General features: G+C 35.5%; 1 protein-coding gene and 2 non-coding genes across 3 annotated transcripts; all 3 read right to left on the bottom strand.

Annotated features, from left to right (window-relative positions):
• Positions 1-4,148: 4,148 nt before the first annotated feature.
• LOC143637211 (APETALA2-like protein 1) lies at positions 4,149-6,206 on the bottom strand. The gene is made up of 5 exons (XM_077104656.1): positions 5,308-6,206; positions 5,189-5,214; positions 4,980-5,010; positions 4,803-4,890; positions 4,149-4,542 (listed from the first exon to the last, which is right to left on the bottom strand). The coding sequence occupies exons 1-5, from the start codon at positions 5,589-5,591 to the stop codon at positions 4,393-4,395; spliced, it is 579 nt and encodes a 192-aa protein (XP_076960771.1). The 5' UTR covers positions 5,592-6,206; the 3' UTR covers positions 4,149-4,392.
• A 7,906-nt stretch (positions 6,207-14,112) lies between these two features.
• On the bottom strand, positions 14,113-14,185 carry TRNAK-UUU (transfer RNA lysine (anticodon UUU)). Its single transcript has one exon. It is a non-coding gene; the product is annotated as a tRNA-Lys (tRNA).
• A 4,629-nt stretch (positions 14,186-18,814) lies between these two features.
• Positions 18,815-18,887, bottom strand: TRNAK-UUU (transfer RNA lysine (anticodon UUU)). Its single transcript has one exon. It is a non-coding gene; the product is annotated as a tRNA-Lys (tRNA).

Here is an 18,887-nt window from a genome sequence, read left to right as displayed (position 1 = left end):
GTTTAGCTATCAAGTCTGAGCTAGAGCTTAGTCGGGCAACTCCCCAGCACCCCTAGTTTCGACCAGGCCAAAAGCTTTGCAGGACCGGACTCAAATAACTTAAATAAGCCAAAAAATATTGTACCCACGTGTTGTTGCTATTGAGTTACCAAAACAAAACAAAAAAATTAATATAAAAAAAATAAGAAAAGAAATGATTTGACAGTGGCTGTGGCACAGTAATAAGAGGAAGGGTGTGAAGAACATGAGATAGACCAACGAAAACCTGACAACAGGAGGCCAACCAAAGATGCCTGTTGGCTGTTTCGTATGCCAGAAGTCACCTCTTTAACTGATTAGATTGAGGAAGCCTTCCTAAAACCTAGTACCTTTTTACTCTGTCCTTATTAAATGTGCCAAACTTCTGCCTATGCCCCAATCCTTCAACTTATTGTCTTCAAGACACGTCATGTTTCTGAAAAACAAATTATGTTTAATAAGGACAATTCATATCACTAAAAGTGTAAAACCATAAACACTCATATTTCTTTGTTCTTGTATATTTGATTGTTCTAAAAGTTTTTTTTTGTTATGATTATTCAACCATTAGGGTTTGGTTTTGGATTGCGATATTTTTACACACCGCTAGCTCTAGTTAAAAGTAATTTATTTTCTTCTATATATATGCGGCTTGATGATCACATCTTATTATATATTTAATCAATTGTTACTTCCGACGTCTAAAATGTGTTCAAATTAATATTGATAGATTATTATTTGGGCGCCACCAATTGCCATGTCACCAGCATGGGGCGGCGACACACACAATTACGAGCCAAACAGGGGGGGGGGGGGGACACCATTGAGGGAGAGCACCATTGGAGTGGTGGGCACCATTAAAGGAGAGATCCGTTAGGGTTTGGGTATCCAAGATGTGGGGATGGTTAATTAAAGTTCATTCAGCACACATGACAATGAGTGACAATGACAATCTGACAATACTTTAGTTAAGTAACCCTTCACGAAACTTGGTATTATGATGCATAAGTTTCATGGAAAAGATAAAACATAATATTTTTGGTTTCAACAAGATGTATTAGAAGAAATAGATTATAAAAGTTTTATAAACATAACTTTTTTTTAATAAAGTGATATGTAATTACTTAAAAAAAATTAATTTGCAGTAAAAAGTAAAAGGTCTTTGGAAAAGTAAAAAGGTTGTTTGGGTAATTTAGTAATTTATGATTTGACAAATCATAGGTTTTGTGAAAAATTGAGGAATGCTAATAAGTCCGAGGGACATTTTTTGAGTTTTTGACCACTATCAAATCTGTTTGTCCAATCTTCCTACGGTAGCTACCCCTTCCCTTCTATCCAGTTATAACATCCCTAATATATAATTTTTATTTTCTTATATAAATTATCTATTTTTGTATACTACATATAAATCTTCCTCACTAAAACTACCCTAAAAATATAATATTTTACAATTAACATTATACAAAGTTACAAACATGCACAACTTATCCTCATATGTGAATTCTTTTATAAACCCTCCTATGAGTATCTATTTGTTAATTGTCCTTCAGGGCACATCCAACAAAACTAAAACAATAAACAGAAGATTATTCATTAATCATAACCGTCAATTTGCACTCACACACCACCTCCTTAACCCACCACCAATTACCATGTTTCGGTGTGCTAAACACTTATTGGTCTATAATCTCTTTACAATTTATGCATTATGATAGTTTGCAGAGGTACCCAGAGTCCCAGACAACCTCTAAATTGTGACTGTCTAAAATCTAATCCTTTGTATGCAATTATGTTTTATAAGTACAAGCCTTAAAAATTAGCTAGAGTGTCTCTGATTCGAGAGACGAGAAATATACTTTAATAATAATATGACCGATATTGTTAATTTGTTAGTATTTGTTTTGATTTTTTTGAGTTTTATAAAACCCATGATATAAGGACATTATACATGCTTATTTATAAATTAAAATTAATTCCTCCTGGTTTTGATTCTGAAATACGAACCAATGAAATACAGAATCATACATGTATGTATATCCTTATTCATAATTCAAAACACCATCTAATAAATTTGTTACAAACTCACTAAGTAATTATAAAAGTTTATTCTTAAATAACTATTAAAATACTAATTAGTCGTTTATAAGACTAAAATGGCAAAAGTTTATAAAAGTTTTTTTTTACAACTTTAATATTAAATAAAGAATATTATATTCAAATATAGACATACTAATAGTACTTTATAAATCATTGACCAGAATGTTACATTGACAGATTGACGTACGAATCTAACACACATGAATCCACATTATCTTGAAAGTGTTGTTTCTATTCTCTATAAACTAAGAAGATGTGCTTCCCCAACTTGTACGTTCAGCTCCTACAGTAGTACGGTGGGAACGTGGTGACATTGTAGTGATAGTGAGCAGCAGCAGATGATGATGGTATGTTACCGAATCCTGATGATGCTGCGGCCGATAAGAATGATGCTGATGTAGCCCCTTCCTTTGCCGCCCAACATGGAGGCACGCTTGGTGTTTCCTGATCATTAAAAGATATAAGCTTTTAAAGTTTAAACTCATATACACCTAAAAAATTAATTCAAAAATTTTTTATACAATCAAGTTTACATTTATTAGTTATAAGATTCAAAAGGTCATGTTGGCTGGTCAACCTAACCCAATCTATTTTAACCTATACATAAGTTGCACGTGTGAACATGTTATCTAACCCTGTCAAAAATTACATTAAAACTCATTATATTTTTTCTCTATTTCAATTAAATAGTATTTTTTATATATTTATCATTATTTTTTCTCTTTTCCTCACTCACAACCACTTTCATAAAATTTTAAAAATTTTAGGGGATGAACAGGAGTTTTTCAAATATTTTCAAATATACAGAAAAATCACTGCGCATTCTAAAATATTAAAAATTTTCACTCACAACACACTTAATCACTCTAAATTATAAAAACACCCCTCACATAAAATAGGGGGTTGAATAAGAATGCTATCCAATTTGATCCCTACTTTGTTAGGTTATTATATATATAAGATTAACATTAACAATTAATAATCAAATAATTAAGCTTCGAATATTACCAAAGTTGTTGCAACATGAGATGACATGTCTCCTAAGATGTAGTTGATCTCATTCAAGTTCCCTGAGGTGTCATTCTCTTGATTACTTCCCGTTAAAGATGGGGGAGCAATTCCCAAGTTCAAATCCATAGATTGCATGTTTTCTGTAGATATAAAATGCAAGTCGTGATATGCAAAATTAACCGAACTTCACAAATGATAATGAAAAATTTAATATAAATTACTACGGTTTTAATACCGTGGCTTAGCTCGCCTTCGTATGAGCTAAGATCAAAGTTGGTGATAGCTTCTTTTCCGTTGCATTTTATAGCCGCCTTATCATAAGCCCTAACGAATTCATAGAATCACACCATTGTTAGGACAAGAAACAGAAACTTAATCTCTATACTCGTTTTTATATGCAATATACAAATCGTGCCCCCAATTCACAACACATATTCGATAAATGACCAAGTACATGTACTATCATTTTGCTACTAATATTGTGTGTAGGGATGGCAATGGGTCGGGTTTAGGTAATCCCAAACCCATACCCGATTATTAAAGTCCATCCCAAACCCGTCCCAAACCCGTCGGGTTTTAATCGGGTAATTACCCGTCGGGTTTAGGGTTTTCCCATCGGGTTTCGGGTTTCCTCTCGGGTTTTTATAAAATATACATCGAATATACCCAGCTCAAAACCCGTCGGGTTTTGATAAAATATAACTAATCGATTACAAAAATGGTTACCATAAAGATAATATATCTCAAATAATCAACATAAACAGTTTTCAATAAATAATATATTTGGAATATAGTAAATATATAATATAAAAAGCGATATCGGGTACATCGGGTATATAATCGGGAGAATGGTTTTATGTCATCGGGTAATCGGGTCGGGTAATCGGGTATATTAGAAATCCCAAACCCTAATGGGTCGGGTATTACCCGTCCAATTTATGTCGAGTTTCGGGTTTTCCCATCGGGTTCGGGTTTCATTGCCATCCCTAATTGTGTGCAACCTAAGCGTTAAAACAAATTATTCAACATGTGTGCAATTTATTCCCAAACCATGCAAGTATTTCACATATATTAGCACCGCACCTCCAGAATTTTTTCCAATCGAGTAACTAACTAATTATCGAGTTAATTGTGGAAAATGATCACCTTGCAGCTTCCGTTTCACTGTCGAACAATCCAAGGTAGATGTACCTATAAAATGTACGAAAAACTTGAGTACATACTCCTTGATGACTACATATGATTCTAACTTTAGGTCATGGGCACTCACTTCTTTCCTAGAAATTGCCCCATTCGTGCTTCCCATCGACCGCATTTGTGCAAAGTAACCCCTCGATATTTTGAGCTTCCTCTAGAGAATCCGGTGCTTTGACGTCGAAGAATATGCACAAACTCTTCTTTCGTCAAGCTTTTCATCTGTAATCATATTAAACTAGCATGATAATGACTCAAAGAGGCTATTGAGCTAGCATCTTACTCTAGAGCTCAGATTTGCTAACTAATTTTTGTCTCACATGTATTGTATGATTGTACTGGATGACATAACACAAAACTATGTTGTACGTACAATGCAACCATTGAACCATAGTACTATACAATGCTGCTAAGATACAAAAAAAATGTAACTTTTTATATCATCTAATCATCCCCTTACTTTTGCTTAGGTGTTTACAAACCTGATTAAATTCTTCTTCATAATCACTTATATTAAAGTTGATATCAGCTTCAAGACCCCGAAACTTTATAGCACCGCGGTCATATGCCCTGAAGATAATATCACATTGATAAGTTTAGTTATGCTTCAAATGATCAAACTAATTATGAATAACATGAAACAAGAACAAGATAATGACCTAGCAGCAGCATGGGCAGTATCAAATCCACCTATAATATCCAGTACACATGTACATAGATAATTTAAACAATAAATAACATGTCATGTCAGATACTTTAAGATAACATATATTTATATAAATAAAACCAGAATCCAACAGGCTTATGATTTTCTCGAGGTTGAGCCAAAGTGATCCAACAAAACGGTGTTATATAAATAATTGCTTACCTAGATATACTTGTTTCCCACAATCCCTACAACAAAAATGTCATATAAATTAAATCCAACATGAGTTAACATAACAATTTAGAAAACACAAATATTTATCATTATTTAAATTAACTAACCAAATATGTGATTCCCATCTTCCGGTTCTTCGATAAAACGTAACACCGCGATACTGAGAACTTCGAGACCTCGGTCCCCTCCTACTCCTCTTCACCTGTTGTATATGTCGTTGTTGCTGTTGTTGTTGTTGCTGCTGCTGACGTGGAATTGCCGCAAAAACCTGCTTTGTTGTAAAGTCTTCTAGATTATTATTACTTTTTAGTATATCAAATTTATACACGAGATTCGAGCACTGATCATCGTCACCGTTGGTCTGACCGATACTTAGATTAAGATCTAACATCACGCCAATTATCTCAAATTAAGTGCTAAAGAACCTGCACTATCAGACAATAAAACAACCTTAATTTTTGTTACACTGTTTGATGATACTAAGGTTTTAAAAAGTGGTCGGATATAAGAGAAGTAATTGTGTGTACCAATATTTAGAGAGGGTTACAATGTTTTTATCTAATGTGAGTGAGTATTGGTAGATGTGGAGTTAAGGATAGTTATATATATGCATAAAATGGTGGTTGCTAGTGGATATAATAACCATTGGTAAAAGTTTAGAACCAGTGTGTTTTTTATAAGTTAAAATTACAATAAATGTAAAATAAATAAGTTGTGATAAAATGATATACGAAAACATGTTTTTTTAAATATATATAGAATTGTTAGGCTAACTTATTTAGAGTATGTGTTGTGATGTTATTAAAAGATGGTTAACTTAATCATGAGAACCGTACTAAACAAGTGTACGCTGTGTAGGTGTTGTGGGAGAGAAAATGAGGGTTGTTAGGTAGTTACGTTACGTTACGTTACATCATGTATACATTGGTGTATTACAATACTGTATCAAAATATCTATGTGTTTTTAGGTGGCCATTTTCGTCTAAGCAATGTGGAAAACAAATAGTGTCGACATGCGTGCTTGTGGGCGACAGGTATTTACCATCATTTGCTTAGAGGTATCGCATGATAGCGCCATATAAAAGAGTATAACCACATTTTGTTAATGCATAATGATATAACCATACAACTATTTTGTATATAGTGCATTGCACACTTTATAAGTCTCATTTATAATATAAGTTTAACAATGTTATGTTCATGTTAAAGAAAATAAAATTTTGATTTTTATGTAGTATATTAAAAAATCATAAAGCATTTAAAATTTTATGAATTTTAAAAATTCGATGAAACTTGTATTAAAGCATCTCCAATAGGTAAAAGCGGATGACGGCAACGTGGATGCCATCTAGCATCCGATTTTGGACGGGAGCCTCATAGGAACCTCCTGGACAGTGTTTTTTCCCATGATGCATGCGGAATTCCAAATGTGAGCGAACGGAGATCTCTTTTTTTCTCTCTCACACACACTCCAATGTAATATTATCTAAAAAGCTTACTTTGAAAGTAAATGTAGCATTGCAAAGAAAATAAGTGTTTCTGAAATATGTGATATGATTGATACTCAAACTCTGCCCAAAATGCAAGATTATAGTTTAGACACAGCCACTTGTTAAAAATATATTGTAGGCATGACATTACATTAATATAGACATGTATCAACCCTTAATGGCTTCTGTTTCTTTTCTACATTTATGCCTTCTATTTATTTTCAACGACATCTAATACTCCCTCCGTCCCATTTTAAATGTTATGGAACCCAAAATACACAAATTAAGAAATGTTTGATCATTTTATTTTATGAGCTGTAAAATGACAATAATGTCTTTTAAGTTATTATGGCTAAAAATCATTTTTCTTCCTTGGCTAAAAAATCCACTACTTTTTGGCTCTAGTATATGTAATACTAAAGGCACAATTGGAAATTGTATTTATATGTATAGAAATGACATTTAAATTGGGACAACCAAAAATGAAAAAATGAACATTTAAAATGGGACGGAGGAAAATATGTAAAACGACAAACTTTTGGGGTATTTTCTAATGTGATTTAATTAACCCAACAAAATTGCATTTGTAATATATATCAAAGGAAAGCTAACTAACCAACTTAAATACAACACCCATAGCAAAACTAATTCATCCATATATAGCAACTTCATGCGCTACTTAGTACTTACAATATAGTACAACTCATTAAGTTTTTTGCAACTTGCTAGATGCAAAAGTTAAAATGTTAGTATGTAATAAATTAAACTATATGGAATTGCATTTGTCCTTTTTTGGGTTTTTGTTGTGACCCAGTGACCCATGCGGAGGCAACAAAAGCACACCATGGGTAGAATCTAACGGACATAGGTAGCACTTAATTAAGAAAACAATGGTTATTGTCTTTGATTAGATTGGACAACAAAAAACAAGGGCTTTTTGGGAAAAGACTATAATGTCGTGGGTCTACTCCTATCTCCATTTATATTGATATTTTACATTTTTACTTATTTTTATTTGTTACTAAATTTTGATCAGCTCAAACCAATATACGAGATACTTGTAATCTACCAGTTAAACAAAGGGAAAACGTCACCAAAAAAACCTCAAATTTTAACGCTCAAAACTTGAGTTAATGGTAGAGTAATTACGACACAAAATCAGCCGACAGAAAGATCTTGACGAACCAGATCATGTGACATATAACCATAGGTAAGAGTGAGCATATAACTGACTTAACGGAATCATAACCAAATTAAATGACTTAACTGAAGTGAATTAACCGGACCAAACAGTTAACCGATAGTTTGGTTACGCCATTATTGACAAGACCATCCCAGAGGTATGTCGAGCCTCAGATAGCGCTAACTTTATTTTATTTTATAAATAAAAAGTTATAAATGAAAAAAATATGAATAGTTCGAGTCTTCAAGACATGTTTCTAAGTTAGAGCCTTAATTCATAAAAAATAAAAAATAACCATTTATGTAAGCTCGCTTATATAATCAAAATACTAGCTTGGGGCCTAGTTAATTTTTTTATACTCGGCCAATTAACTAACGAGGTTTAAGCCCAGTAGTCCATACTTACAATAGGTTTAACCGTTTAATCTAGAATAAGCCCAAAGTTACAGAATTTAGAACGCCAGGTACTTGATGATTTTTTGATATTACACACAGAAATTGATCAAACATGAAAAGAAAACGTCAAAGAGTTTTAAGTTTAAAAAAGATTTTTAGATATACATCCTACTATCCTAGGGCTTTTCGACTTTTCATACTCTACATGATTGTCATAGTATTAATCTTGTGACGTGACTAACAATTGTATTAAACCTGGAGATTTTTTTTCATTAACATAACACATTTCTCTATTTATATTTTTTCTTCCATTTTGTGTTATAAAATGGGGCCTCCTGTAGCGACCGATTCAAAATTTTTAATTCAAATTTCCTTAAAGAGTATATATGTATTTATCTTTTTACCCTTTTTACTTTCCCTCAATGTTATTAACTAACGTAATTCAAGACAAATACTATTTAATTAGAAAAATATAAATAGTTCGTTGTATAGACCTTTAACCGAATTGCACTTTGCTAGCTTAAATGGTCCTAGTAATATTGCTCTAATTAACAGTTTTACTTTTGTGTTCTCACTTTTGTCTAATGTGTGTAAGCTACATCATAGTTTGTAAATACTATGTTATATAGTACACTCACAAAGAGACAAAAGAGTTTGAAAGTGGAAAACTCTCGCTAAAACCGTGTGTTATGATGAGTAGGGGTCGTCACTTCATTTCATATATCTTAAGGTGGTTGTGCCAAACACAAGAATGCCCCTTTAGGCGTCAGCAAATAACGAGACAAGGGGAATGCGTGAGATTGTGTTTCAGTTTAACCATTGCGGATGTTTATGATAGGTTAGTTAGTTAGATAGTTAATGCCCACCGTCTACGTGGTGATACCATGACATTACTTTTCATTAACAAACCATCACCCATAACACATCGTCCAAGAAGAATGTTGTGACCTCATAAGGAGTACCAAAATTCGTTTTCTTTGAACTAATTAGTAAAAGACCTGCAAGGTATTTTCATTTGGAGTTTGCTATAACATATTTTATGAAATGAGTTATAACTGATCTGTTAAAAGATTATTTATATATTTTATTTGGATCCATTGGTACAATTTACGAGTAAGACATTTTATCCATCAAATAATGTGATTTGAGGTTTTTCTAATTTAAGGTAATGTAAGTAGAGGAGATAGGAAATATGGTGATTTTTCTGTATATTTGAAAAGTTACTGTAACATCATATTTTTTAAAAGTTGTGAGAGAAAGTGAGATGTAATGATAAAGGTATAAAAAAAGTATTATTTAATTAATAATGAGAAAAAAAATATAATGTTTTTAGTGTAATAAAAAAAATAAAGATGGTGGAAGGGATGAGAACGCTCTAACATACAAGTCTCCACCACCGCAAGCCACCACCACCAACGTGCATGCACCACTATAAGACCACCCACTTTGGGGTGGGGTTGGCTGAGTTGGTCGGCGCCATTGGGCGCTCAACACCACCAAGGGGCGCCCTTGGTGGTGGGGCGCTGGTGCTGAAGGTGGTTGCAATGCTGGGCGCGGAAGAGGGGTTTTTGGTGGGCCCTCTCTCTTTATCTCTCTCTCTCTCTCTCTCTCTCACACACACACACACACACACACACATATATATATATATATATATATATATATATAATGGGCGTCCTTACCATAGCGGATCATTATTGGATGGGGCTTCGATGACCCCCGGTGGTTACATGGTGCTGACGTGGCACGATGAAGGGGCTTCGAAGCCCCCCCACCATAGAGGATGGTCTAATCATTACCATTCGCCAACATTACCATCGCCACACCATCGGCATCACCACCAAGACTGCCCCCCGCTACTGTTCATGTGACGCCATCACCGCCCCCTTATACAAATACAATAGTGAATCAATTTTGACAGTTTTTTTCTTCTAAAAGAACTCATTTCAGTATGAATCCATTTTGGTTAAAACCCGAGTTATTCCATATCAAATTGATACTGATCCCATTTTGAATGTCACCCAAGCTCAGCGGCCATTTACCATGCTTAGCCCCTATAAAGGTTCTTAAGCAACTCGAAAGCAAAAGAAGACGCTTCTCATGGGGAGGGTCGGAAGAACGAGACAAAATTAGTTGGGTAGCTTGGAGTAGGATCGTACTTGACAGGGAAAGAGGAGGCTTGAGTGTTGGTAGTCTAAAAGCTATGAATACGGCTTTGCTTGCAAAATGGTTGACTCGTTATAAAATTGGTACTAATTCTCTTTGGGTCAAGGTTATTTCGGCAATGCATAGGGGGACACTTAAATGGGAATCGATTCTAGTTAAGAATTGTTTAAGTGGTGTTTGGAAATAAATTGGTGAGAGTAAATAGAGATGAAGACAATGAAAGAAGCAATATTTTGGCAAGATTAAAACCCCATATCGGAAAAGGAGACAAAACACTTTTTTGCATTGATTGTTGGGCAGAAGAACTTCCTTTAAAAAATCTTTTTCCTTCTCTTTTTTCTTTAGAAAAACAAAAGGATGTGCTAGTTATTGATTGTTATGATCGAAGTGATAACAGTTTTACTTGGAAATGGAGATGGAGAAGAATGCCCAATTCTGCTCAATTACAATTGGAATATCATATCTGTGTTAATCTTATCTCGTCAATTGTTGTGTCTTTAAATCCTGATTGTTGGTTATGGCTAGGGTTTGATGGCAAATATTCGGACTTTTTGGTGAGTTCGCTTCGTTGGGAACTTGATAATGTGGATTATCAAGTTCAAAACTATACTTTTTGGCTCGAGTGGATTCCCATTAAGGTAAACTGTTTTATATGGAGATTGTTATTAGATCGTATTGCGACAAGAGAAGTGTTATCTTTGAGAGGCATAGTTTTGGAAGATTTGAATTGCGTATTTTGTGGTAGCAGTATTGAAACGTCCAAGCATTTGTTTGTGAATTGCAAGGCTATTAAGGTGATATGGTCAATAATACATGATTGAGTAAAATTACCTATCCAGGTTCATTTCGATTCGATGGAAGAAATTCTTGAATATCCAAGTAAGAACATAAAGAACAAGGAGGTGTGTCTTGCGGTGCAATCTATATCGGCGATAACTTCTTGGATGATATGGCTATCTAGAAACGATTGTATTTTTAATAATATTCCATTTGTATTATCAAAGTTGGTGAACGACGTCAAATCGGCATCCTTCATGTGGGTGAAGCAAAGAAGCAAAAGAACGTGCTTAGAATGGGAAAAATGGAGCAGGTTCAACTTCGTGAATTTTCTAATTTAATTAGATGTATGTTTTGATTTTGTTTCAAGTTTTTTATTTCACTTTTGTTTGTTTTTGGGCTACTTTTATCTTGTAAGTGGTCCTTTTTTTGGTTTAATTTAATTTGGCCTTTCAAAAACAAATTTAAACCACGTATCATGATTGTAACTTATAATCATTTTTATAATACTTATTAGTAGATTAATTAGATGTATTAATTTATTGGGTTATCATATCCAAGTGTCACATCTGGAACAAGTCAACAAAGTTCTTTGACAACAAATGGACCCATTAGAACATGTATAGTGATAACACACGTACAAGCCAAATTCTAATTGATATGATCATCTCTCAAAATAGTGTGAAGTCCACTACAACAGTAAATGTTTGGGATAAAGATAATATTCTATGCATTTGTCTTGATAAAGAGTAGTCTTTTTTGATTCAACAATAGTTGTTTTGACCATTAAAGAAATAGAATATGAGATTTATGCACGAACAAAACGACCTTATAATAGAAAAATGACACACGTATATGAGATTTAAGGATAAAAACGAGCTAATAATAGAAAATTGACACAAATGTTATGAGACAGAACATCAAACATAAAAAGCTAACTGGTTACTTTTTATGTGAACCCACGTGGATGAGTTAGATCGGCTCATACAAGGATTTTAATAGTTATACAGTTATTCCTAGTTCTAGGTAATTCTTAACTTTTAGATGTTAACAATTATTTACAAAAAAAAAATAATAAAAAAAATCCTAATTCGCACGTCACTTAACCCATTACATCCATAAAATCCACCATTTAAGAGTTCTTATCAGACTTCGTGTGACGTCCGAATACCAGCCAAACTGTCCGCATATGATCGGAGTATGTTGATTTCGTGTTGCCTTGGACTCATTTAGCGAGCGACAACAACTCCCTACCAGCGATGCGTGCGGTGTGCAAGCGCAACTAGGCATGCACGCCTCCTTTTCTATTGAGACTGTGGCAGATAAAGTTTGTAACAAGCCCATCAACCCAAGCGCTAAGCACAATCAAAACAATTTGACCTTTAAATATTTGTTCTGTGACATTATACTTGGTATCATGACATATGAATAATTTGTAATAATCAAGTCTTAAGCTACTTATTTAAAACATCATATTTTACTCACAAATAACCCAATAAAAAGTTTGCATAGATAATTTCTTCTCAAATACATTTTTGATAAGCGATCACAAACGCCCATGTACTTATACGAAAGTACATGATATGCGACAATAATAATTGTAGCTACGAAATTATTGTTAAAGATCGGACTCTGGTTTCATCATTGTTGGATGCGATTTGAAAGATCTTGACTCGCACAATAGACTCAGTAACTTAATCAATAGACACAATATAATCAAAGTACTATTATCAAATCACTCATGTCTTGATTTACTATGGTTTGGTAGCGTGTTTTTAGGAACCAGACATATGTTTGTCTGGGGGTCCCATGTTACTCATGTTTCAAAGTCCCTTTCAAAGGAAACATTTTTGGTGGTAGACCATTTAAAGTTCTTTTCTAAGGTAACATCTCGGGTCAAAATTTTGACCCATTTAGATATGAAATCTTCTCCCGGATCACCTATTTGGATATCAAGTGTATATGTTTCTTTTTAGTAGACAATTTCAAGTGACATGACTTTTTCTTCTATTCATGTTTCAATTATCACATTATTCACATTTTCACATGATTATGGTTAGGTAAGTAGTTATCAACTTATCATACATGACGTCATCCCGTGTCTTCTAAGAAAGTACTCAAGACACTGTATATATTTGTGTGTGTGTATATGTGTGTGATAATTTCACTAACATCATCTTCATTCAAACACATTGATTAGTTTGTTACAACTTACAAAACGCACACATGACGAAAGAGTCGGGCATGAAAAAGCCGAATGGAAGGCTTCCACCTAGACGCTGTCTAGTCAAGTTGCGAATATTTCATCTTATTATCGAGACGGTTAAGGAGATGGTGACTAGTTTATGCGAGGATAATAGAAATGTGCCATCAAAGGAACTCAGGAAGTCGAAGCAAAACCAGTTTTGAGTTTGTCTTAGAAAGGATAAGTTTTCTTGTATGTGTACGTATTTTTTTCAAGATTATGAACTCCACGTGTTTTTTTTGTTGTTAACAATAACGGTAGTTGTGGGTTCGAAACTTGAATATTGTACCTTTTAAACGAACCGTAACAATGATGTCATTTTTTTTATGTTATATCAAAGCCTTGTTTGTCAATATAGTGTTTGCGTTCTTGTTATCACAAACGTGATATAAACAACTTTGAATCATTTCAGCAATTGTTCATACATTAGCATGCACGTGCACAATTAATGCTATACGAGTTATAACGAACAATGTCATTACGCTCTAGTGCTCTACTATCGGCAAGGTCACAAGGACTATCACTCAGTCGACAGTTGTTGGTGAAAATACAACGTTTCGTGAGAAAACCAGGCATGTGTTGTTTGAGACAAAACATGACAGTTTTTGAACAAAAATTAGTTACATAAACAAACAATTGCCAAAAAACAAAAATGCCGCCATCCGTGGGACTCGAACCCACGACCACGTGGTTAAAAGCCACGAGCTCTACCAACTGAGCTAGAACGGATTATATTTTAATGGTTCATATTTGAAATAAGTCTGTTTCCAAGATTTATGTTGTTGCAACAATCGAGTTTGTTTCATTTGCTTGAGGACAAGCAAAGTTCAAGTGTGGGGATGTTTGATATAACACAAAGTGTACACCTTTTAGCATCAAATTATCCTCTTATTTTTGTAAAACTCCATGCAAATTCGTTGTATTTAGTACTTAATTGAGTTATTTATGAATTTGCAGGTCCGGGCGCTCGTCCGACGAAGAAACTGTAACATCCTGAAAATTCGAATAATAATATTTTATATTTAATTGTTATGACGGAAATGTTTACTTGAGTTATTGCGAGAATAATAAAATAATAAAGAAAGAGAGATAAGTAGGTTAAATAGATGGAGTTAATTATGGACTAAAAAGGAAAGATGGGCCTTAGGTCCATGGGCTTAAGGGTTAAGGGAGTATAAATAACCCTTAAACCCTAAATCTTTCCATCTTCATCCATCTTATCCATATTATTCCCTACACACCACAAAACACACACACAAGCCTACACCTTACGACCGCAACCAAGAGAGTGATCCAATACCTAAAACCAAGCATATATCTTGATAAACCTTAACCATACAAGCAAGATACGAGTTAGAGTTATATATTGGAACTAGCCGCGACCTAGCAAACGATTAAAGGTATGTTCTTGACCTTAAAGCTTACGTTTTTATGAACGGTTAGCTATGAAACTTAAACATAGAATAGATCGGGTCTAGTTAAATCATAAAGTAGTAAACTTGATGCTTAAAATGGACGTAATGTACTCATGGCTAGATACGGCTCATGAAGGAAACCCTAGATCTAGTAAAGAACGTTTCAAGGTTAAAGGTTCGATCTTTAAGCTTGAAACGGACTAGATCTTGATAAAGGGCTACTAACGGGTGTAAACGGTTAAGGAAAATGGGAAATAGGTGGTTAAAGGTTGTGATCATGGGTCGTTAACTGATATTTAAGCCTAGAATGGATATAAGGATTGAAAATATGGGCTGTATGCATCAGACAAGGAGTTCTCGGCCGAAAGGGGGGGGGGTTCTCGGTCAATGCTGATGGTTCTCGGTCAACACGAGAACTCAGTCAATAGAGTTCTCGGTCAACGAGGGTTCTCGGTGAACTTGAGTTCTCGGTCAAAGTATGGGTTCTCGGTCAAACTTGGGTTCTCGGTCAAAATAGGCTCTCTGCCTTGAGTTCTCGGCCACCCTGTTTCTGTTTGAGCTTGGGCCTGAACCCAAATTGGGCCGGATGATGGGTGATTAAGGATTATGACTGCGACATTAAGTACTATCCTGGTAAAGCTAATGTGGTTGCCGACGCGCTAAGCCGTAAGAATGAGGAAGTCCTTGCAACAGTTAAGTCATACCAGCTGATTATGAATTCAAGTCTTTTTGAAGAAATCATAAAAGAGCAGTCAGAGGTGTTAGTAGATGAAAGGTTAGTAAAGAAAGAAAGTATTTACGGTCAGCAAGATGAGTTGATGGAAAACACTCATGGTGTTAAGACTAGGTTCGACCGTATGTGGATCCCACGCCATGGTGATCTTAGAGGTCGAATCTTAGATGAAGCTCATAAGTTAAGATACTCGATTCATCCTGGAGCTACAAAGATGTACCAAGATTTGAAAAGAGACTACTGGTGGCCAGGAATGAAAAATGATGTGGTGGATTATGTTAGTAAGTGTTTAACTTGTTTACAAGTCAAAGCCGAACATCAAAATCCTTATGGGAATATGCAACCGCTAGAGATACCAGAATAGGAATGGGAACACATCACCATGGATTTCATAACTAAGCTACCACGTACAGCTAAGCATCATGATTCCATTTGGGTGATAGTGGACCGATTGTCTAAAAGTGCTCACTTTCTGCCTATACGAGAGGCTATCTCGTCATAAACGTTAGCAAGTTTGTTCATCAAAGAGGTTGTGTCTAAGAATGGAGTACCATTACCGATCGTGTCTGATAGAGATACGCGGCTTACTTCAAGGTTTTGGAAGAAATTCCATGAAGCCATGGGAACGAGATTGAACATTAGTACGGCGCATCATCCTCAAACCGATGGACAGTCCGAGAGAACGATCCAAACCCTGGAGGATATGCTACGTGCTTGTGTTTTAGACTTTGGTGGAAGTTGGGATGATCACCTGCATCTGGCAGAATTCTCCTATAATAGCAGTTACCATTCAAGTATTGGTATGCCACCATTTGAGATGCTATATGGTAGACGATGTAGAACCCCGGTGTGTTGGGGTGAGATTGGCTAGAAGGAAATGGGAAGTTTAGAAGTGGTTCAAGAGACGTCTTCAAAGTTCGATTAGATTAAAGCCAGAATGAAAGCTGCTCAAGACAGACAGAAGTCGTATGCTGATAAGCAGCGACGACCGATTGAGTTTAACGTCAGTGACAACGTGATGCTAAAGGTCTCGCCTTGGAAGGGGATTATCCGTTTTAGAAAGAGAGGAAAGTTGAGTCCGAGGTATATCGGACCGTTTAAGATTGTAGATCGCGTGGGTGAGGTGGCTTGTAAGCTGAATCTTCTAGAAGAGTTAGAAGGAATTCATTCAACCTTCCATGTTTCTCACTTGAGGAAATGTCTAGCAGATGACACGTCTCACGTGCCACTGATGGACATCGAGGTTGATGAGAAGCTGAACTACATTGAGCAGCCCATAGAAATTGTTGATCGCAAGGAAAAGCAACTCTGTCACAAGATTATTCCCTTAGTAAAGGTGATATGGAAACATCGTAAGGGATCAGATGCTACATGGGAAGTCGAGGAAGAGATGCGCAAGTTTTACCCGAGTCTGTTTGGATAATAGTTAGGTTTCGAGGACGAAACCTCTTTAAGGAGGGAACACTTGTAACATCCTGAAATTTCGAATAATAATATTTTATATTTAATTGTCATGACGGAAATGTTTACTTGAGTTATTGCGAGAATAATAAAATAAAAAAGAAAGAGAGATAAGTAGGCTAAATAGATGGAGTTAATTATGGACTAAAAAGGAAAGATGGGCCTTAGGTCCATGGGCTTAAGGGAGTATAAATAACCCTTAAACCCTAAATCTTTCCATTTTCATCCATCTTATCTATAATATTCCCTACACACCACAAAACACACACACAAGCCTACACCTTACGACCGCAACCAAGAGAGTGATCCAATACCTAAAACCGAGCATGGATCTTGATAAACCTTAACCATACAAGCAAGATACGAGTTAGAGTTATATATTGGAACTAGCCGCGACCAAGCAAACGATTAAAGGTATGTTCTTAACCTTAAAGCTTACGTTTTTATGAACGGTTAGCCATGAAACTTAAACATAGAATATATCGGGTCTAGTTAAATCATAAAGTAGCAAACTTGATGCTTAAAATGGACGTAATGGACTCATGGCTAGATACGGCTCATGAAGGAAACCCTAGATCTAGTAAAGAACGTTTCAAGGTTAAAGGTTCGATATTTAAGCTTGAAACGGACTAGATCTTGATAAAGGGCTACTAACGGGTGTAAACGGTTAAGGAAAATGGGAAATAGGTGGTTAAAGGTTGTGATCATGGGTCGTTAACTGTTATTTAAGCCTAGAATGGATATAAGGAATGAAAATATGGGTTGTATGCTTCAGACAAGGAGTTCTCGGCCGAAAAGGGGGGGTTCTCGGTCAATGCTGATGGTTCTCGGTCAACACGAGAACTCGGTCAATAGAGTTCTCGGTCAACGAGGGTTCTCGGTGATGAGGGTTCTCGGTGACCTAGAGTTCTCGGTCAAAATAGTCTCTCTGCCTTGAGTTCTCGGCCACCGTGTTTCTGTTTGACCTTGGGCCTGAACCCAAATTGGGCCGGATGATGGGTGATTGGGCCTGATTTAAATAAGCCCAACTTAGAAAACAATTTAAAATGTTAACGGAAAATGTGTAAAGACTGTTAATGTAAATAAAATTTTTCATTAACCCCAGCCAGGGGCTCTGCCCCTTGGACCCCGCTAGGGGCTGCCTCCCCTAGAACCCTGCTGCCAGGGGCGCTTCCTCCGGACCCCCGTTCGTTGAGGGTAATGATTAGACTAGAAACGTGAGATAAGTAGTGATAGTTAATTGATGCATGTAATTATTATACAGTTAGCCGTGCCCAACTGAAGAAAGGAATAACCATAAACGGTGAACGTAACCGCATTCATGTGAGTTTCTAACCCCATTTCCTTGCTATGTTTTCGGGGATGTGTGCATACTCGATGTGATTAGTTAATACACTTACCTTGAGTGGTAAGTGTATGCCTTATATGAGTTATGTATGAATGAATGCTTGATGATGCATGAACGATCTTCGGATATTGCATGTGCCGTCAAGGGATAGTGTAAAGATATGATTGTCATATATATGATATATATGATGTATAGACGATGTATGGATGTATGAAAGTTATAATTATGAATGTATAGAAAGGTACGAAAGGTATAGATAGAACAAGAGAACCGACATATGTTGTTGGTGAAAATACAATGTTTCGTGGGAAAACCAGGCATGTGTTGTTTGAGACAAAATATGGCATTTTTTGAACAAAAAGTAGTTACATAAACAAACAATTGCCCAAAAACAAAAATGCCGCCATCCGTGGGACTCAAATCCACTACCACGTGGTTAAAAGCCACGCGCTCTACCAACTGAGCTAGTACGGC

The sequence above is a fragment of the Bidens hawaiensis genome, unplaced genomic scaffold, assembly GCF_021521415.1.
Source record: "Bidens hawaiensis isolate Kalapana, Puna unplaced genomic scaffold, B.hawaiensis_p1.1 tig00008152_1, whole genome shotgun sequence".
NCBI lineage: Eukaryota > Viridiplantae > Streptophyta > Magnoliopsida > Asterales > Asteraceae > Bidens > Bidens hawaiensis.
Note: the sequence above shows the minus strand (reverse complement) of the source record. Positions and strands in the feature narration are given on the sequence as shown.